The sequence below is a fragment of the Salvelinus fontinalis genome, chromosome 23, assembly GCF_029448725.1.
Source record: "Salvelinus fontinalis isolate EN_2023a chromosome 23, ASM2944872v1, whole genome shotgun sequence".
NCBI classification, from domain to species: domain Eukaryota; kingdom Metazoa; phylum Chordata; class Actinopteri; order Salmoniformes; family Salmonidae; genus Salvelinus; species Salvelinus fontinalis.
This window is the reverse complement of record NC_074687.1, coordinates 10,896,580-10,919,508: the sequence shown is the minus strand read 5'-3', so window position 1 is coordinate 10,919,508 and position 22,929 is coordinate 10,896,580. Positions and strand designations below refer to the sequence as shown.

Below are 22,929 nucleotides of genomic sequence, written 5' to 3'. Positions count from 1 at the left end.
TGTCTTAGTCTGTGTCTAGGTCTGTTTCAGGTTTGCATGTTTTGCATTTAGTCGGTTTTGGTTTCACGTTCTTGGATTTGTTGTTTTGCTTCGTTAGTTCCTCTCCTAAATAAAGAGAAGATGTATTATTTACACGCTGCGCCTTGGTCCTATCTCTCTCCCATGGACGATCGTGACAGAAACAACCTGGATTCAAACCAGGGACTGTAGTGACGCCTCTTGCACTAGAGATGCAGTGCCTTAGACCGCTGCGCCACTCGGGATCCCTTCATGACACTTGATGAGGTACTCTACCTCAGGCAAGCTTAACCTTGAGACTTCTTTAATATTAGATTTTGTGCACCAGCTGTTAATGACAAATAGACACAGACCTCCACCCCTTGTCTTACCGGAGGCAGCTTTTCTGTCGTGCCGATGAACGGAAAACCCAGCCAACTGTATAGTATTCATGTCATCATTCAGCCACGACTTAGTGAAACATAAGATTTTATCTCTTCAGTAGGTCATATGATTGAGTGTAGTCTGGCCCAGGAGTGTGAAGGTGAACGGAAAGGCTCTGGAGCAACGAACCGCCCTTGCTGTCTCTGCCTGACCGGTTCCCCTCTCTCCACTGGGATTCTCTGTCTCTAACCCTATTACAGGGGCTGAGTCACTGGCTTACTGGTGCTCTTTCATGCCGTCCCTAGGTGGGGTGCGTCACTTGAGTGGGTTGAGTTACTGACGTGATCTTCCTGTCTGGGTTGGCCCCCCCCCCCCCTTGGTTTGTGCTGTGGTGGAGATCTTTGTGGGCTATACTCGGCCTTGTCTCAGGATTGTAAGTTGGTGGTTGAAGATATCCCTCTAGTGGTGCGGGGGCTGTGCTTTGGCAAAGTGGGTGGGGTTATATCCTTCCTGTTTTGCCCTGTCCGGGGGTATCTTCGGATGGGGCCACAGTGTCTCCTGACCGCTCCTGTCTCAGCCTCCAGTATTTATGCTGCAGTAGTTTATGTGTCGGGGGGCTAGGGTCAGTTGGTTATACCTGGAGTACTTCTCCTGTCTTATCCAGTGTCCTGTGTGAATTTAAGTATGCTCTCTCTAATTCTCTCGTTCTCTCTTTCTTTCTCTCTCTCTGAGAACCTGAGCCCTAGGACCATACGTCAGGACTACCGGGCATGATGACTCCTTGCTGTCCCCAGTCCGCCTGGCCTTGCTGCTATTCCAGTTTCAACTGTTCTGCCTGCGGTTAAGGAACCCCTACCTGTCCCAGACCTGTTGTTTTTCAACTCTTAATGATCGGCTATGAAAAGCCAACTGAAAATTGTTCATGATTATTATTTGACCATGCTTGTCACTTATGAACATTTTTGAACATCTTGGCATAGTTCTGTTATAATCTCCACCCGGCACAGGCAGAAGAGGACTGGCCACCCCTCATAGCCTGGTTCCTCTCTAGGTTTCTTCTAGGTTTTGGCCTTTCTAGGGAGTTTTTCCTAGCCACCGTGCTTCTACACCTGCATTGCTTGCTGTTTGGGGTTTTAGGCTGGGTTTCTGTACAGCACTTCGAGATAATAGCTGATGTACGAAGGGCTATATAAAATAAACTTGATTGATTGATTGATATTACAGTTTTTATTGTCCCGTTGGTAGGATAGTCTCGCACGGATCTCATCCAGTATATTCTCCAATGATTGCACGTTGGCCAATAGGATGGATAGTAGAGGCGGGTTACCCACTCACCGAGGAATTCTCACATGGCACCCGGATCTGCGTTCCCTGTATCGGCGGCGTCTCTTCATGCGAATGACAGGGATTTGGGCCTGGTCATGTAGCAGCAGTAAATCCGTTACGTCATTAAAGAAAAAATCTTTGTCCAGTTCGAGGTGAGTAATCTCTGTTCTGATATGCAGAAGTTATTTTAGGTCATAAGAGACGGAGGCAGAAACATTATGTACAAAATAAGTTACTAACAATGTGAAAAAACACAAAATAGCACAATTGTTAAGAGCCCGTAAAACGGCAGCCACCTTCTCCGGCGCTATTGTATTGATAGTGTGCTTTGTTTTATTGTCTTGCTGCATGACCCAGCTCCACTTTAGCTCACAGACAGATGGCCTGACATTCTCCTGTAGAATTCTGATACAGAGCAGCATTCATGGTTCCTTCTACCTGGAAGCACCTGGATGATCTTCAAGACTCCTGGAAGAATGTTCTATGGACAGATGAGTCAAAAGTATAACTTTATGGATGACATGGGTCCCATTACGCCTGGCGAAAACCCAACACTGCATTCTGATAACATTCAGTATCAAAAATATGCAAAAACAAAGAAAATCAGAAAGGGGGCATACATTTTCACGGCACTGTATGTGTTGCGCAATACCTTTTGTTCCCAGAATATAGCAGAGTGTCGTGAAACTTTCCTCTCCTCTCAAGTTTTTCAAAAACGTTCAAAGAGTAACTGAGTTTAAATGGATACACATGAATAAGGACACTGAGATGGTTTTGAGAGTCGAAGGTTTGAGAGTATGAGCTGGAATATGCTGTAGAACCTGAATAACACGCTTCAGAAGCACTGCAGCGGCAGAATTTACAACTCTTGTTGCAAATGTAATTTTTAGGTAGTTATTTTTTAGCAAGGAGATGATTTTTTAGCAAGGAGCTGATTTTTAGCAAGGAGATGATTTTTAGCAAGGAGATGATTTTTTTGCAAGGAGACTATTTTTTTGCAAGGAGATGATTTTTTGCAAGGAGATGAAAAATAACTGTGCAGTCTGAATTGTCTTTTCACTACTACATTTTTACCGTTGTGTTGGAAGAACAAGACTTTGTTCTTTATCAATGACAGAAGGTTATCAGCTATCACTCGAACATGCCCATTTTCCTGAGCATAAGACTTAACTCTTTGGAGTTTTCTGAAAGGGAAACTAGAACAGTATTTCTTATGAACACAAAATGTTCACTAGATCTTATCTAGTCAGGTTGTTTTCTTGATTCCGAGAGAGCATCTGCAGCCCTATCAGAGGACATTTACCTTTACCTAATCATACACTCTCAGAAGTGGTTTTGGCTTGTCTCGCTAAAGTTCTCAGAAACTGTGTGCTATCCACCATTTTTTAAATTTGAGTTCAATTAAAACATATATAAATAAAAAAGCACAAATTATTTTGGAGGAAACAGGACAGCCCCATGAAAGGTAATCCACCATCAGATAAAACAAAAATATAGTTTATTGTTCATGTGCTGTATAACAAATTAAATGTAAGTGTTTACAAAACAATAGGGTACACGACATAATCTAACGTTTTTACCAACAACAACACTGACAAGAACAAAATCTACTGACAAACACGGTTTCATCCCAAAGTTAGTAATGTATCATTCTACTGTATAGTATACAAAGGTGTTACAAGTCACAACACAGGGTCAGGTCAAAGGTCGGTGCTGCAGAGGAAACTTACCAGGAACTAAGGTAGTTCAGACATCATCCTTCTTGTGAAGCTGGTTGTTGGTAGCCTGGGTACCAGTCTGTTTCTTACTGTATTTGGAGGTAGCTTTTTTGAATACTGAAACAGTCAGGTAGCCAAGCTACTTTTGCTTTTATGTATAGGTAGAATTCAGGTGAAGATTATTGAATCAATCATCCTGCCAACATTGTTCCATGACTTAAGGGGAAACAATTTTAGACATTCTAATAACTTTACAATACAGTTTTCATGATGAGGGTGGATGTAGATGCTCATTAGGCCATTACTTAATGAATCTCACTTATGTAAATGGTCAAAGATTTGCATGCAATAAATTATTTGTGTTCTGAACAAAAATACCTCCAATAAATTATACAAATGTACATTTTACACTCACATTTTGGTTAGTTCACTAAATATACAAATGCACACTATTTTCTACTACTAGGGTAAGGCAACGCACAATTCTACAGTTGTTATCCTGGCTCCTGTGTACGTGTCACTATCCTCTGGCTAGCTTCTCCTGACCAAATCATCATTGAATACTGTGCTTTAACCCTTTACACTTGTGGGAGTTGGGCTAAATTGAAATGTTTCTTAATGAAGAAATATGAAATACATATGCATAAGCATGGTAGCAATTGAAAGGGAACAGTTGGGAGATTATGGGGAAATTATCTGACCAAAAGGTGAGGACACAACAGTTCACAGGACACAATACTGAATGCAAACATGACACTGTTGATATTATGTGCATTTTACATTTACTGTACTTTTCACAACAATCTGAAAATATTCTGGATACATTCAGCAATATTATAAGAATATTTGTGGAAAATGTGGGGTAGGTGCAACATAATGTCACGTTCCTGACCTATTTCTGTTAGTTTGTTGTATGTGTTAGTTGGTCAGGACGTGAGTTTGGGTGGGCATTCTATGTTTTCTGTTTCTATGTTGGTTTTAGGGTTGCCTGGTATGGCTCTTAATTTGAGGCAGGTGTTTGGCGTTCCTCTAATTGGAGTGTCATATTTAGGTAGGTTGTTTCACAGTGTTCGTTGTGGGTGGTTGTCTCCTGTGTCAGTGTTTGTCGCACCGTACGGGACTGTTCGGTTTGTTTTTGTACATCGTCATTTTGTGTAGTCTATTTTCCCTGTTCGTGCGTTCTTCGTGTTTAATGTAAGTTCGTCGTACAGGTCTGTCTACTCCGTTTGTTGTTTTGTTAGTTATAGTGAAGTTCGTGTTTTTTCGTCTTGTCTTTAAATAAATTATGTGTTCACAACCCGCTGCGCCTTGGTTCCATCACTACTCCTCTTTTGTTGAAGAGGAGGAGGACCACCTTTACACATAAGACAAAAAATGACAAGAGTTTGAGTGACAGAACTAACACCAAAGTGTGCCCAGTTCCTAAGTAATTTCAATGCACTTTAAAAGAAGAGTCTTTAACTATAAAGGTGCTTTTTTGAGCTCTCCTAATGTAGCTGTGCTGTTGAGGAACTAGAGCAAGCACACTTGTCGTTGTTTTGTTTGGAACACAGCCCTGCAATCACACAATTACCGTTATTCTTTATGCAATCTAGAAACGGTCCATTATAAATCGCAATCTGTGTCAGCTTTTTATATTGCCAAGATGACTAAGTAATACAATAACAACTGTACATCAAACATAGACTCATTCTGTTCAGAACAACCCAGGGTATGACGGCTATGTCATCTTGTAGCTGTACATCAAACATAAAAATCATAAACATTGACACTGTATATGACATGCGTTGTGATATGGAAATGTGAAGGGCACATTTGGACTCAAATGTTGTTTGACTTGCTTTTCTGACATCAAAGCGATATTTATTCGAATCATCAGTCTCATCTTTCATAGTACATCCAGTCATCTAAATTTACAGCATTTCCCTTAAGATAACATAACATTTGCTGAAGTTTCCCATTAGCAGGAGGGATGGGGGGCAACTTCTTGTTGCATGTGGTGCTCAAGTTCATATCAGCTGAACCTATACAGAGCTGTGAAGCACAGAGCCTGAGCTCTGATGTCATTTATAGCATGTTACTGTACAGGCACTGTATTCCAATTTAGGCGAAGTGGAAAATAATTTCAATTTATATTTTTTTGGTGAACTGTCTCTTTAACTATTGCATGAAAATGGATAACAGAATGTATCAATGTAACTGAAAGAAGAGGTAATCATTTTAAACACCAATACAGTTAGTGAGACAACTTAACTGGTACATGACTGAAAGATGAATATGAGACGGAAACTTTTTTTGTTAAACTGCTTGATCTAAAGTGACATTAAAGATAGTACCCCAGGGATTCATGTAATTGAATACATTACTGAAGTGTTTTATAAAGTAACATGTACATCACATCCTAGTCATTCATGGGAGAATATGAGAAAAAATAAATCAAAATAATCCTAGTAAACATTGCGTCTTGGGTCAGTTAGTTAGGATCACCACAAGAATGTGAAATGTCTATGTGAAATGTCTAGTATGTAATAGTAGAGAGAATGATTTATTTCAGCTTTTGTTTCTTCCATCACATTCCCAGTGGGTCAGAAGTTTACATACGCTCAATTAAGATTTGGTAGCACTGCCTTTAAATTGTTTAACTTGGGTCAAACGTGTCGGGTAGCCTTCCACAAGCTTCCCACAATAAGTTGGGTGAATTTTGGCCCATTCCTCCTGACAGAGCTGGTGTTACTGAGTCAGGTTTGTAGGCCTCCTTGCTCTCACGTGCTTTTTCAGTTCTGCCCACAAATTGTCTATAGGATTGAGGTCATGGTTTGTCATGGCCACTCCAATACCTTGACTTTGTTGTCCTTAAGCCATTTTGCCACAACATTGGAAGTATGGCTGGGGTCATTGTCCAATTGGAAGACCCGTTTGCGATCAAGCTTTTAACTTCCTGACTGATGTCTTGAGATGTTGCTTCAAAATATCCACATCATTGCCCTTCCTCATAATGCCATCTATTTTGGGAAGGGCACCAGTCCCTCCTGCAGCAAAGCACCCCACAACATGATGCTGCCAACCCCATGCTTCACGGTTGGGATGGTGTTCGTCGGCTTGCAAGCCTCCCCCTTTTTCCTCCAAACATAACGATGGTCATTATGGCCAAAGAGTTCTATTTTTGTTTCATCAGACCAGACCATTGTAGACCACTTGTGGAGGTCTACAATTTTTGGTTGATTTCGCTGATTTCTTTTGATTATCCCATGATGTCAAGCAAAGAGGCACTGAGTTTGAAGGTAGGCCTTGAAATATATCCACAGGTACACATCCAATTGACTCAAATGATGTCAATTAGCCTATCAGAAGCTTCTAAAGCCATGACATAATTTTCGCGAATTTCCAAGCTGTTTAAAAGCACAGTCAACTTAGTGTATGTAAACTTCTGACCCACTGGAATTGTGATACAGTGAATTATAAGTAAATATAAGTAATAATAAGTAAATAATCTGTCTTTAAACAATTGTTGGAAAAATTACTTGTGTTATGCACAAAGTAGATGTCCTAACCTACTTGCCAAAACTATAGTTTGTTAACAAGAAATTTGTGGAGTGGTTGAAAAACGAGTTTTAATGACTCCAACCTAAGTGTATGTGAACTTCTGACTTCAACTGTATCTGTTCGAGGTCATCTTGAGGGGAACTAAGACTATGGCTAACGCTAGTCAACAGGAAATAGAACTACTGCACAGTGACCACGATCCCCACAACTGGGACAACTAGACATTGACACTGGGTTTCTCAACAACACATTGTCGGTATTGCTCTACTTATACACACTTGGTTTTGTACTAGTTAAAGTGAGAAGGTGGGATGTAAACCCTGTTATTACTGTTTTGTAGTTCAGACTATATACCCTTCTAGGATTTCCCTTCCGTTTAGTAAGACAGAGTACGTCAACGACTCCATTTATATTGCCTCTGAGACCATTGTCATGAAAATCACTACTTGTGCTTATTCTTGATGGCTATCATACACACCCGATGTTATCAAAGAAAACTCTTGTCTTGCAATAATATACAAATATGGTACTTTGTTGTCATCCCATATGTTGTCATCCCATATGTCGTCGTCCCATATGTTGTCGACATCCCATGTGTTGGGGCGGCAGGTAGCCTAGTGGTAGCCTAGTGGTGTTGGACTAGTAACCGAAAGGTTGCCAGATCAAATCCCTGAGCTGACAAGGTAAACATCTGTCGTTCTGCCCCTGAACAAGGCAGTTAACCCACTGTTCCTAGGCCGTCATTGGAACTAAGAATTTGTTCTTAACTAACTTGCCTAGTTAAATAAAGGTAAAAATGTTGTTGTCATCCCATATGTAAATTCCAAATGAAGGCTCTCACTGAATTGTAATACATATTTAAATTGGTGTCATAAATGAAAGCCTCTAAGTTTTTTTTATCACCATTAAAACCTTTGATGAGTCAACCCATGGCAACACCATGGTAACCTGGCACTTTGTCAAGATAAATAAGACTTTTCTGAGCCAAATCCTGGTTGACTCAAAGTCAATGGAACTTCTAGTGTTGTCCTGGTAACTGATGTCCTTATTTTACACAGCACATATTTAAATGACAACAACGACAAATAAATACTTTTCAGAGTCAGGATTCTGTATGTACAAATATGACATCTACAGACCCCTCACCGTCAGTCTTGAAAGTAAGAAAGGAGAACGATAGAGTAGGGAAGGGAGGGGGAATCAACACAGTCAGTGAAAACACAAAAAAATGGGCTTCTACGAATAGAGAAATAAAGGCTCTCTAGGTGCTTTGGCAAAAAAGAAACTAAATGTAAAATCCCTTATCTTGAGGCAACATTGGTTGTTAAGGCTCTAATGCAGCTGTGCTTGTTTAGTATTGACCAACGATGACTGTGTTGTGAAAGAGGGATGCGCAAGGAGGAAGAGGAGGAGGAAGAGGAGCTATCTGGAATCCTCTGGCTATGATTTGATGGTCTTCTTGTCAGAAAGGCTGAGAGCCCCTTCGAAGTCAGTCCCGTTCCCATTTTCTGGAATGAGAAAGAGAAAATAAATAAATAGGATTTGGAATATTTTCAAATGATTCAGCATGAGAAAACTATGACAAAGAATCAACAATCTGATTCAGTATCAAAAGATTCAGAATCAAAGGATTCAGAATGAAAAATGATAACATCTTTGAGCTGACTCAGTATCAAATGATTCATTGTGAATGAACAATAAGAGAGAGGGGGCAGACCTATGGTCAGAGTTTTGCAGTTGACATTGCCATGGTGACTTGTCGGCGGGGTCTTTCCCTCCCTGTTGCCGTGATGCCTCTTCAGCTCATTGGCTAGTTGTTTCCCCAGGGGTGTGTCTCCATTCGACCTTTGACCCGCCACCTGCAGGTTCAGTGGCCTCTCCCCTGCAGGAACACACAGCTAGGTAAGGACAAAGCTAGGATACAGACAGCTAGGTCAAAACAAATGTTATCTGTCACAAGAATACAACAAGTGTAGACCTTACAGTGAAATGTTTCTCACAAGCCCTTAACCAACAATGCAGTTAAGAAAAATACCTAAAAAATATAAGAAATAAAGTAACAAATAATTAAAGAGCAGCAGTAAAATAACAATAGCGAGGCTATATACAGGGGGTACCGGGACAGAGTCAATGTGCGGAGGCACCGGTTAGTCAAGGTAATTAAGGTTATATATACTCATGTCGGTAGAGTTATTAAAGTGACTAATGCAAAAAAAATAACAGAGTAGCAGCACCGTAAAATAGGGGTAGGGGGGGGAAATGCAAGTAGTCTGGGTAGCCATTTGATTAGCTGTTCAGGACTCTTATGGCTTGGGGGTAGAAACTGTTCAGAAGCCTCTTGGACCTAGACTTGGCGCTCCGGTACCACGTGCCGCGTGGTAGCAGAGAGAACAATCTATGACTAGGGTGGCTGGAGTCTTTGACAAAAATGTTTGCCTTTCTCTGACACCGCCTGGTATAGAGGTCCTAAATGGCAGGAAGTTTGGCCCCAGTGATGTACTGGGCTGTACGCACTACCTTCTATAGTGCCTTACGGTCAGAGGCCGAGCAGTTGCCATACCAGGCACTGATGCAACCAGTCAGGATACTCTCGATGGTGCAGCTGTAGAACCTTTTGAGGATCTGAGGACCAATCCCAAATCTTTTCAGTCTCCGGAGAGGGAATAGGTTTTGTCGTGCCCTCTTCACGACAGTCTTGGTGTGCTTGGACCATGTTCGTTTGTTGGTGATGTGGACACCAAGGAGCTTGAAGCTCTCAACCTGCTCCACTACAGCCCCATTGATGAGAATGGGGACGTGCTCGTTCCTCCTTTTCCTGTAGTCCACAATCATCTCCTTAGTCTTGATCACGTTGAGGGAGAAATTGTTGTCCTGGCACCACACGGCCAGGTCTCTGACCTCCTCCCTATATGCTGTCTCGTCGTTGTTGGTGATTAGGTCTACCACTGTTGTGTCATCGGCAAACTTAATGATGGTGTTGGGAGACGTGCCTGGTCTTGTAGTCATGAGTGAACATGGAGTACAGGAGGGGAATGAGTACACACCCCTGAGGGGCCCCCGTGTTAAGAATCAGCGTGGTGGACATGTTGTTACCTACCCTTGCAACCTGGGGGAGGCCCATCAGGAAGTCCAGGATCCATATCCAGAGGGAGGTATTTAGTCCCAGGGTCCTTAGCTTAGTGATGAGCTTTGAGGGTACTATGGTGTTGAATGCTGAGCTGTAGTCAATAAATAGCATTCTCACATAGGTGTTCCTTTTGTCCAGTTGGGAAAGGGCAGTGTGGAGTGCAAAAGAGATTGCATAATTTGTGGATCTGTTGGGGCGGTATGCAAATTGGAATGGGTCTAGGGTTTCTTGGATAATGTGTTGATGTGAGCAATGACCAGGCTTTCAAAGCACTTCATGGCTACAGAATTGAGTGCTACGGTTCGGTAGTCATTTAGTTACCTTAGTGTTCTTCGGCACAGGGACTATGGTGGTCTGCTTGAAACATGTTGGTATTACAGACTCAGTCCGGGACAGGTTGAAAATGTCAGTAAAGACACTTGCCAGTTGGTCAGCGCATTCTCGGAGTACACGTCCTGGTAATCTGTCTGGCCTTGTGAATGCTGACGTGTTTAAAAGGTCTTACTCACATCAGTTGCGGAGAGCGTGATCATACAGTCGTCCGGAACAGCTGGTGCTCTCATGCATGCTTCAGTGTTAGTTGCCTCGAAGAGAGCATAGAAGTAATTTAGCTCTTCTGGTAGGCTCGTGTCACTGGGAAGCTCTTGGCTGTGCTTCCCTTTGTAGTCTGTCATAGTTTGCAAGCCCTGCCACATCCGACGAGCGTCCGAGCCGGTGTAGTATGATTCGATCTTTGTTCTGTATTGATGCTTTGCCTGTTTGATGGTTCGTCGGAGGGCATAGTGGGATTTCTTATAAGCTTCTGGGTTAGAGTCCCGCTCCTTGAAAGCGGCAGCTCTACCCTTTAGCTCAGTGCGGATGTTGCCTATAATCCATGGCTTCTGGTTGGGTTATGTACGTACAGTCACTGTGGGGATGACATCATCGATGCACTTATTGATGAAGTCAGTGACTGATGTGGTGTACTCCTCAATGCCATCGGAAGAATCCCGGAACATATTTCAGTCTGTGCTAGCAAAACAGTCCTGTAGCTTAGCATCTGCTTCATCTGACCACTTTTTTATTGATCGAGTAACTGGTGCTTCCTGCTTTAATTTTATGCTTGTAAGCAGGAATCAGGAGGATAGAATTATGGTCAGATTTGCCAAATGGGGGGCGAGGGAGAGCTTTGTACATGTCTCTCTCTGTGTGTGGAGTAAAGGTGGTCTAGAGTTGTTGTTTTTTTCCTCTGGTTGCACATTTAACATGCTGATAGAAATTAGGTAAAACAGATTTAAGTTTCCCTGCATTAAAGTCCACGGCCACTTCTGGATGAGCGTTTTCCTGTTTGCTTATGGCGGTATACAGCTCATTGAGTGAGGTCTTAGTGGCAGCCTTGGTCTGTGGTGGTATGTAGACAGCTACAAAAAATACAGATGAAAAATCTCTAGGTAGATAGTGTGGTCTACAGCTTATCATGAGATTTGACAGTTTTTAATGTCCCGTTGGTAGGATATACGTGCATTTAGCTCGCCCAATTTATTTTCCGCCGATTGTGCGTTGGCCAGTAGTACGGATGGCAAGGGCAGATTCGACACTCATCAGCGGATCCTCACAAGGCACCTCGATCTCTTTCCGCTATATCTTCACCGTCTCGTTCTCCTGCGAATGACGGGATGAGGGCTTGTTCGGGTCTCTGGAGTAAATCCCTTTTGTCCGACTCATTAAAGATAAATTCTTTGTCCAGTTCAAGGTGAGTAATCGCTGTTCTGATTTCCAGAAACTCTTTTCAATCATAAGAGCTGGTAGCAGAAACATTATGTACATTGGCTCGCATAAGGACAAAGCTAGGATACAGACAAGATAGACCACTGCTGTTATTTAAAGGGATACTTTGGGATTTTGGCAATGAGGCCCTGTATCTACTTCCCCAGAGTCAGATGAAGTTGTGGATACCATTTTATGTCTCTGTGTCCAGTATGAAGGAAGTTAATGGCACTTTCGCGAGCCAATGCTAACTAGCATTATCTCAATGACTGGAAGTCAATGGGTATTCGCTAGTCTATGAGTATTCGCTAGGCATGAAAATGGTATCCACGAGATCATCTGACTCTAGGGAAGTACTGTAGATAAAGGGCCTCATTGCCAAAATCCTGAAGTGTCCCTTTAACCTGTAACTAGGCAGGGAGCTGTTATTTCACCTGTAATTGGGCATAGAGCTGTTATTTCACTTGTATTTAGACAGGGAGCTGTTATTCAACCTGTAATTAGACAGGGAGCTGTTATTTAACCTGTATTTAGACAGGGAGCTGTTACATAACCTGTATTTAGACAGGGAGCTGTTATTTAACCTGCAATTAGACAGGGAGCTGTTATTTAACCTGTATTTAGACAGGGAGCTGTTATTCAACCTGTAATTAGACAGGGAGCTGTTATTTAACATGTATTTAGACAGGGAGCTGTTACATAACCTGTATTTAGACAGGGAGCTGTTACATAACCTGTATTTAGACAGGGAGCTGTTACATAACCTGTATTTAGACAGGGAGCTGTTACATAACCTGTATTTAGACAGGGAGCTGTTATTTAACCTGTAATGGACAGGGAGCTGTTATTCAACCTGTATTTAGACAGGGAGCTGTTATTCAACCTGTATTTAGACAGGGAGCTGTTATTCAACCTGTATTTAGACAGGGAGCTGTTATTTAACCTGTATTTAGACAGGGAGCTGTTATTTAACCTGTATTTAGACAGGGAGCTGTTATTCAACCTGTATTTAGACAGGGAGCTGTTATTTAACCTGTATTTAGACAGGGAGCTGTTATTTAACCTGTATTTAGACAGGGAGCTGTTATTCAACCTGTATTTAGACAGGGAGCTGTTATTCAACCTGTATTTAGACAGGGAGCTGTTATTTAACCTGTATTTAGACAGGGAGCTGTTATTCAACCTGTATTTAGACAGGGAGCTGTTATTCAACCTGTATTTAGACAGGGAGCTGTTATTCAACCTGTATTTAGACAGGGAGCTGTTATTCAACCTGTATTTAGACAGGGAGCTGTTATTTAACCTGTATTTAGACAGGGAGCTGTTATTCAACCTGTATTTAGACAGGGAGCTGTTACATAACCTGTATTTAGACAGGGAGCTGTTATTCAACCTGTATTTAGACAGGGAGCTGTTACATAACCTGTATTTAGACAGGGAGCTGTTATTCAACCTGTAATTAGACAGGGAGCTGTTACATAACCTGTATTTAGACAGGGAGCTGTTACATAACCTGTATTTAGACAGGGAGCTGTTATTCAACCTGTATTTAGACAGGGAGCTGTTACATAACCTGTATTTAGACAGGGAGCTGTTATTTAACCTGTATTTAGACAGGGAGCTGTTATTTAACCTGTAATTAGACAGGGAGCTGTTACATAACCTGTATTTAGACAGGGAGCTGTTATTTAACCTGTATTTAGACAGGGAGCTGTTATTTAACCTGTATTTAGACAGGGAGCTGTTACATAACCTGTATTTAGACAGGGAGCTGTTATTCAACCTGTATTTAGACAGGGAGCTGTTACATAACCTGTATTTAGACAGGGAGCTGTTATTTAACCTGTATTTAGACAGGGAGCTGTTATTTAACCTGTATTTAGACAGGGAGCTGTTATTTAACCTGTATTTAGACAGGGAGCTGTTATTTAACCTGTATTTAGACAGGGAGCTGTTATTTAACCTGTATTTAGACAGGGAGCTGTTATTTAACCTGTATTTAGACAGGGAGCTGTTATTTAACCTGTATTTAGACAGGGAGCTGTTATTTAACCTGTATTTAGACAGGGAGCTGTTATTCAACCTGTATTTAGACAGGGAGCTGTTATTTAACCTGTATTTAGACAGGGAGCTGTTATTTAACCTGTATTTAGACAGGGAGCTGTTATTCAACCTGTATTTAGACAGGGAGCTGTTATTCAACCTGTATTTAGACAGGGAGCTGTTATTCAACCTGTAATTAGACAGGGAGCTGTTACATAACCTGTATTTAGACAGGGAGCTGTTATTCAACCTGTATTTAGACAGGGAGCTGTTATTTAACCTGTATTTAGACAGGGAGCTGTTATTTAACCTGTATTTAGACAGGGAGCTGTTATTCAACCTGTATTTAGACAGGGAGCTGTTATTCAACCTGTATTTAGACAGGGAGCTGTTATTCAACCTGTAATTAGACAGGGAGCTGTTACATAACCTGTATTTAGACAGGGAGCTGTTATTCAACCTGTATTTAGACAGGGAGCTGTTACATAACCTGTATTTAGACAGGGAGCTGTTATTCAACCTGTATTTAGACATGGAGCTGTTACATAACCTGTATTTAGACAGGGAGCTGTTATTTAACCTGTATTTAGACAGGGAGCTGTTATTTAACCTGTAATTAGACAGGGAGCTGTTATTCAACCTGTATTTAGACAGGGAGCTGTTATTCAACCTGTAATTAGACAGGGAGCTGTTATTCAACCTGTATTTAGACAGGGAGCTGTTATTCAACCTGTATTTAGACAGGGAGCTGTTACATAACCTGTATTTAGACAGGGAGCTGTTATTTAACCTGTATTTAGACAGGGAGCTGTTATTTAACCTGTAATTAGACAGGGAGCTGTTATTTAACCTGTATTTAGACAGGGAGCTGTTATTTAACCTGTAATTAGACAGGGAGCTGTTATTCAACCTGTATTTAGACAGGGAGCTGTTATTTAACCTGTATTTAGACAGAGAGCTGTTATTTCACCTGTAATGGACAGACTGCTCTTTAATTACTTGGTACTTTTATTTCCTATTCTTAGGTCTCTGACCTCCTCCCTATATGCTGTCTCGTCGTTGTTGGTGATTAGGTCTACCACTGTTGTGTCATCGGCAAACTTAATGATGGTGTTGGGAGACGTGCCTGGTCTTGTAGTCATGAGTGAACATGGAGTACAGGAGGGGAATGAGTACACACCCCTGAGGGGCCCCCGTGTTAAGAATCAGCGTGGTGGACATGTTGTTACCTACCCTTGCAACCTGGGGGAGGCCCATCAGGAAGTCCAGGATCCATATCCAGAGGGAGGTATTTAGTCCCAGGGTCCTTAGCTTAGTGATGAGCTTTGAGGGTACTATGGTGTTGAATGCTGAGCTGTAGTCAATAAATAGCATTCTCACATAGGTGTTCCTTTTGTCCAGTTGGGAAAGGGCAGTGTGGAGTGCAAAAGAGATTGCATAATTTGTGGATCTGTTGGGGCGGTATGCAAATTGGAATGGGTCTAGGGTTTCTTGGATAATGTGTTGATGTGAGCAATGACCAGGCTTTCAAAGCACTTCATGGCTACAGAATTGAGTGCTACGGTTCGGTAGTCATTTAGTTACCTTAGTGTTCTTCGGCACAGGGACTATGGTGGTCTGCTTGAAACATGTTGGTATTACAGACTCAGTCCGGGACAGGTTGAAAATGTCAGTAAAGACACTTGCCAGTTGGTCAGCGCATTCTCGGAGTACACGTCCTGGTAATCTGTCTGGCCTTGTGAATGCTGACGTGTTTAAAAGGTCTTACTCACATCAGTTGCGGAGAGCGTGATCATACAGTCGTCCGGAACAGCTGGTGCTCTCATGCATGCTTCAGTGTTAGTTGCCTCGAAGAGAGCATAGAAGTAATTTAGCTCTTCTGGTAGGCTCGTGTCACTGGGAAGCTCTTGGCTGTGCTTCCCTTTGTAGTCTGTCATAGTTTGCAAGCCCTGCCACATCCGACGAGCGTCCGAGCCGGTGTAGTATGATTCGATCTTTGTTCTGTATTGATGCTTTGCCTGTTTGATGGTTCGTCGGAGGGCATAGTGGGATTTCTTATAAGCTTCTGGGTTAGAGTCCCGCTCCTTGAAAGCGGCAGCTCTACCCTTTAGCTCAGTGCGGATGTTGCCTATAATCCATGGCTTCTGGTTGGGTTATGTACGTACAGTCACTGTGGGGATGACATCATCGATGCACTTATTGATGAAGTCAGTGACTGATGTGGTGTACTCCTCAATGCCATCGGAAGAATCCCGGAACATATTTCAGTCTGTGCTAGCAAAACAGTCCTGTAGCTTAGCATCTGCTTCATCTGACCACTTTTTTATTGATCGAGTAACTGGTGCTTCCTGCTTTAATTTTATGCTTGTAAGCAGGAATCAGGAGGATAGAATTATGGTCAGATTTGCCAAATGGGGGGCGAGGGAGAGCTTTGTACATGTCTCTCTCTGTGTGTGGAGTAAAGGTGGTCTAGAGTTGTTGTTTTTTTCCTCTGGTTGCACATTTAACATGCTGATAGAAATTAGGTAAAACAGATTTAAGTTTCCCTGCATTAAAGTCCACGGCCACTTCTGGATGAGCGTTTTCCTGTTTGCTTATGGCGGTATACAGCTCATTGAGTGAGGTCTTAGTGGCAGCCTTGGTCTGTGGTGGTATGTAGACAGCTACAAAAAATACAGATGAAAAATCTCTAGGTAGATAGTGTGGTCTACAGCTTATCATGAGATTTGACAGTTTTTAATGTCCCGTTGGTAGGATATACGTGCATTTAGCTCGCCCAATTTATTTAACCTGTATTTAGATTTAACCTGTATTTAACCTGTATTTAGACAGGGAGCTGTTATTTAACCTGTATTTAGACAGGGAGCTGTTATTCAACCTGTATTTAGACAGGGAGCTGTTATTTAACCTGTATTTAGACAGGGAGCTGTTATTTAACCTGTATTTAGACAGGGAGCTGTTATTCAACCTGTATTTAGACAGGGAGCTGTTATTCAACCTGTATTTAGACAGGGAGCTGTTATTCAACCTGTAATTAGACAGGGAGCTGTTACATAACCTGTATTTAGACAGGGAGCTGTTATTCAACCTGTATTTAGACAGGGAGCTGTTATTTAACCTGTATTTAGACAGGGAGCTGTTATTTAACCTGTATTTAGACAGGGAGCTGTTATTCAACCTGTATTTAGACAGGGAGCTGTTATTCAACCTGTATTTAGACAGGGAGCTGTTATTCAACCTGTAATTAGACAGGGAGCTGTTACATAACCTGTATTTAGACAGGGAGCTGTTATTCAACCTGTATTTAGACAGGGAGCTGTTACATAACCTGTATTTAGACAGGGAGCTGTTATTCAACCTGTATTTAGACATGGAGCTGTTACATAACCTGTATTTAGACAGGGAGCTGTTATTTAACCTGTATTTAGACAGGGAGCTGTTATTTAACCTGTAATTAGACAGGGAGCTGTTATTCAACCTGTATTTAGACAGGGAGCTGTTATTCAACCTGTAATTAGACAGGGAGCTGTTATTCAACCTGTATTTAGACAGGGAGCTGTTATTCAACCTGTATTTAGACAGGGAGCTGTTACATAACCTGTATTTAGACAGGGAGCTGTTATTCAACCTGTATTTAGACAGGGAGCTGTTATTCAACCTGTATTTAGACAGGGAGCTGTTATTCAACCTGTAATTAGACAGGGAGCTGTTACATAACCTGTATTTAGACAGGGAGCTGTTATTCAACCTGTATTTAGACAGGGAGCTGTTACATAACCTGTATTTAGACAGGGAGCTGTTATTTAACCTGTATTTAGACAGGGAGCTGTTATTTAACCTGTAATTAGACAGGGAGCTGTTATTTAACCTGTATTTAGACAGGGAGCTGTTATTTAACCTGTAATTAGACAGGGAGCTGTTATTCAACCTGTATTTAGACAGGGAGCTGTTATTTAACCTGTATTTAGACAGAGAGCTGTTATTTCACCTGTAATGGACAGACTGCTCTTTAATTACTTGGTACTTTTATTTCTTATTCTTATTCATATATTTTTTTTAACTGCATTGTTGGTTAAGGGCTTGTAAGTAAGCATTTCACTGTAAGGTTGTATTCAGCACATGTAACAAATATAATTTGATTTGATTACGCTACTGCTACTCTCTGTTTATCATATATGCATAGTCACTTTAACCATACCTACATGTACATACTACCTCAAATAGCCCGACTAACTGGGGCCTGTATATAGCCTCGCTACTGTATATAGTCTCGCCACTGTTATTTTTCGCTGTTGTTTTTATTTCATTACTTATCTATTGTTCACCTAACACCTATTTTTTTTTTACTTAAAAAGTAAGTAAGCATTTCACTGTAAGGTCTACACTTGTTGTGTTCGGCGTACGTGACAAATAAACTTAGATTTTATTTAATTAGGCAGGGAGTCCCTGTTCTCAACAGAAGACACATTTCTGATATAACAGAATGATAATAAAGTACTGTAGTATTCTAGCACTCAAATCACCTCACAAAAACTCAACACCCCTTATTTAAAACAATGCTTTGTGACTTTCTCTCTGTCATCAATAGAGGCTGTTAAATGAAAGAGCGGTGTGTTGTGCTGTGTATGAAAAGTGTTAGTCACGCCACATTGCTGTGAATGAAGACCCAGGGGTAGAGCACAAAGGAAGAGAATTCAGTCTGTGTACATGTGAGTGCATGTGTGTTTTATTGTGTTTAAGTGTGTGTGTTTTATTGTGTTTAAGTGTGTGTGTTTTATTGTGTATAAGTGTGTGTGTTTTATTGTGTTTAAGTGTGTGTGTTTTATTGTGTTTAAGTGTGTGTGTTTTATTGTGTTTAAGTGTGTGTGTTTTATTGTGTTTAAGTGTGTGTGTTTTATTGTGTTTAAGTGTGTGTGTTTTATTGTGTTTAAGTGTGTGTGGTTGCGCGCGTGTGAGCATGAGAAGAAACAGAGGAAGTAGGTGAAAGTGTTAACATTGCGGTGTCATGCTGTTGACTGTGTGAGGTTGAGTTTGTGAAAGTAGAGAGGACGTGTCACCCTTCATCCTCAGTGCTCACCACACACTCTTCGTTGTCTCAAATTACGGATGTTTCCCGGTCGAAACAGTTCCCGAAGAGTTTGTGCATATATTATGATGATATTTTATGACAGTTTGTTTGTTTTGGATATCGGTGAGGGTTTTTTCGGCTGTTCGGGAACACAAAATGTTTTCTGGATCCAAGCCGATGTTCAGAGTCGAAGCCTACGCCCCTTTGTGGGTGGTTGATCAACAGTAGGGATTATACAATAAAGTCTTTGTTGTCATTCAATGAGAGACGATTCGTTTTCATGCACGTTTTAATTGACAAATACTGCACTAAACATCTTAGTTAGATGTAAAATTGTACGAATAAGATCTCCTTGGCAAAAACGTCAAATTTCAGGACAGATTTCTTGAGATATCTTAGATTTAATTTGGACAAACTCAAAATGGACAAACCGTACTATTGCCACTCCGTTTTTCAAGCGAAGGTCTTTTCAAGCGAAGGTCTTTTCAAGCGAAGGTCTTTTAAGGGAGTATGCGAGCACACTTGTTCACTTCGTACTAGCTGAGTTCGACTAGGCGCCAGCCAAACTGAAGCATTCTGATGTCTTATGCGCGAAAAATGCTAATATCAGTCCCATGACTTGAATGGGATTTGTGCTACAAATGTTAAAACGTTAGTATGTGGAAACAATGCCAGGGAAACTAAACCAAAGCATGGATTGCAGTCATACCTTGTCCACAGACTGCTTACAGGGTCAAGAAATCAATGTGTAATTTTGTAATTTGGGTGAATTATCCATTTAAGAGGGCTTCAGGGCAAATTAATAGCTGCCTAATGGTCCTCACAGCAAACTTAAAAACAACTCAGAGCATGTATAACCTCTATATATAAGTCTGTTTTCTGAGGACCTAGATAGTTTGTGTGTATATATTGATATGTAGGCTACATGTGCCTTTTTGAACTGTATGTAGTTCTGCCCTTGAGCTGTTCTCATTCATTCATGTTCTGTGTTATGTCAAGTTTCAGGCTTTGTGTGGACCCCAGGAAGAGTAGCTGCTGCTTCACAACAGCTAATGGGGATCCTAATAAAATACCAAATACTAAAAAATACACACACACACACACCTGGACCCATCCTGAAACTCCCCAAAACCCCCCAAAAACAAATGACTGAAAGAAATGAAAGTGTGACTAGGAAATGAAACATAAAGGCAGTGTATATTTAACCAGCAGAAATACAATGGTGGCGGACAGTGGTACCACTGACCCAATGTTAACTTTTTATGCTTTCTCCTTACTCCAACCCTAACCGAACCCCGGTTCCTAAACTTTTAACCTCAACACCTAATTAATTCAACCTTACGTTTTCGTTCTGCCGGTCCAATATACACTTTCTAACATGAATGTGGAATGACTGACCTGGTGATAGACTGGTGCTGTCAGTGGAGACTCCGTTGACATGGTGACGGTGCTCTGGGTTAGTGTTGTGTCTCAACCTGAAGGCCCCCAGAGGGACCTTCCATTCCAGGGCCTGCAGTCTGTGCTGGGCCTGCAGTCTGTCCTGGGCCTGCAGTCTGTCCTGGGCCTGCAGTCTGTCCTGGGCCTGGGCTTCGTGATGGATCTCTATCTGTCTGGCCAGCAGACGCTCCAGCTGCAGCTAACACACCAGCATGAACAGACCACATAGACACACACACACACGGACAGACACACGCATACATGGACAGACGCACACACGGACAGACGCAGACACACACACACACATGGACAGAAGCACACACACACACGGACAGACGCAGACACACACACACGGACAGACGCAGACACACACACACGGACAGACGCAGACACACACACACACGGACAGATGCAGACACACAAACACACGGACAGATGCAGACACACACACACATGGACAGACGCAGACACACACACACACACACGGACAGACGCAGACGCAGAAACACACACAGATGGAGGCATGCAGATTTAGAGATAAACACAATACAAATTAAGTTTGTTTTTCACACTAGAAAACACATCACACACAAAACAACTGAGCCTGCAGTTCTCTCAAAGACCATCTAAATGGGCAGCACAAGTCTGTTCTCCTGTCTAGATACTGGTTGTTAATACACAAGTCTGTTCTCCTGTCTAGATACTGGTTGTTAATACACAAGTCTGTTCTCCTGTCTAGATACTGGTTGTTAGTACACGTATCTGTCAGCCATTTCCTGCCTCGTCTGTCTCTCCGAAACGACAGAAAAGAAACCTGTAATTTGACGAGGGATATTAGAAGAGTTATTTTAAATGGATACTTTGGGATATTGGCAATGAGGCCCTTTATCTAATCAAATCAAATGTTATTTGTCACATGCTCTGAATAAAACAAGTGTAGACCTTACAGTGAAATGCGTACTTACAAACCCTTAACCAACCATGCAGTTCAATAAATAGAGTTAAGAAAATATCTACGAAATAAACTAAAGTAAAAAATAAAATAAAAAGTAACACAATAAAATAACAACAATGAGGTTATATACAGGTGGTACCGTTACCGAGTCAATGTGCGGGGGTACAGGTTAGTCCAGGTAATCTATACATGTAAGTACGGGTAAAGTGACTATGCATTGATAATAAACAGCGAGTTGCAGCAGTGTAAAAACAAAGGTGTAAATAGTGTGAGTGGCCATTTGATTAATTGTTAATCTACCTCCTCAGTTAGATGAACTTGTGGATACCATTTTTTTTGTCTCGGTGTTCAGTAGGAAGGAGGTTAGACGTAGTTTCGTGAGCCAATGCTAACTAGCTTTAGTGTAATGACTGGAAGCAGATACACATAGACTCCAGTCTTTGATCTAAAACTAGTTAGCAATTGCGCTAGCACTAGTTAGCGACTTCATTCAAACTGCACACATAAAAATGGTATCCACGAGTTCATCTGACTGTGGAAGTAGATAAAGGGCTTCGCTGCCAAAATCCCTAAGTATCTGTTTAGGCACAGCGGATGATGTCTTAACAGATGTGGAGGAAGGCATGGACGAGTGACTGCTTTCATCATTACGTTTTTCCCCCTCAACTAGAAACAAGATAAGCTGAGAGGAAACAAAACAGCTTGTCAATAACTTTGCTGATTATATGCAGTCGCTTCCTCACTTAATTTCTACTCATTTACCCAGCCCATCAGCCAGCCATCCATACAGTTATCCAGTCAGTCAGTCACACAGTCAGCCAGCCAGCTGACCGTCCGTCAAACAGCCAGTCAGTCGGGTAGCGAGCCAGCCAGTCAGTCAGTCCATCCATCAGTCCGTCAGACAGCCAGTCAGTCAGTCTGTCAGTGAGTGGTAGTGTAGTCACCTGGATGCTGCGCCCCATAGTCTCCTCTCCTTTAGAGGTGGCTGTGGCCAGCTGCTCTCTCAGGGCCTCCCTTCTCGTGTGGATGGCCTGCAGGGCTTCCTGGAGGTCGAAGTAGCCCTCCTGACACAATAAAGAGACAGAGACAGTGAGGAACATTGAGACCACGGTCCTGATGAGCCCCTCTTTTCTACGCTAGGGGAGAGTGGGGTAAGTTGAGACAGCCTTGTTTCTAGGAAACCATACACAACATTTATCATTTGACCAAATTTGACCAATTCACGGAGTCTGTGAAGGAAGAAAACAACATGCACAAAGTGGTAAGAAAGTTAGGTCCAAGTTGAATGAATGTATTGTCTAAGATTTCATGACGCTTGTATTTAAACCAAAGTAGATCACTTTAAGATTGTTCTATACATCAGTTAGGGTCTCTATTAGCTTCAATATGATGTCCTAACAGAACTAGACAATCATTTGTGCCAGGTGTGATATCCCTCCTAAATAGCTCGGTGCTAATGTTCCTACAGACTCAGTAAGGCCAGGAGGCTAATGTTCCTATCGACTCAGTAAGGCCAGGAGGCTAATGTTCCTATCCACTCAGTAAGACCAGCAGGCTAATGTTCCTATCGACTCAGTAAGACCAG

General features: G+C 41.8%; 1 protein-coding gene across 1 annotated transcript in view; it reads right to left on the bottom strand.

Moving 5' to 3' along the window:
* Positions 1 to 3,188: 3,188 nt before the first annotated feature.
* LOC129820838 (NGFI-A-binding protein 1-like) overlaps positions 3,189 to 22,929 on the bottom strand; it is a 43,983-nt gene continuing 24,242 nt past the window's right edge. Inside the window, exons 5-8 of the mRNA XM_055877858.1 lie at positions 22,289 to 22,408; positions 20,351 to 20,588; positions 8,686 to 8,850; positions 3,189 to 8,476 (exon numbers count right to left, since the gene is read on the bottom strand). Coding sequence (XP_055733833.1) covers positions 8,409 to 8,476; positions 8,686 to 8,850; positions 20,351 to 20,588; positions 22,289 to 22,408 — 591 coding nt within the window. The 3' untranslated portion in view covers positions 3,189 to 8,408. The remainder of the gene's footprint in view (positions 8,477 to 8,685; positions 8,851 to 20,350; positions 20,589 to 22,288; positions 22,409 to 22,929) is intronic.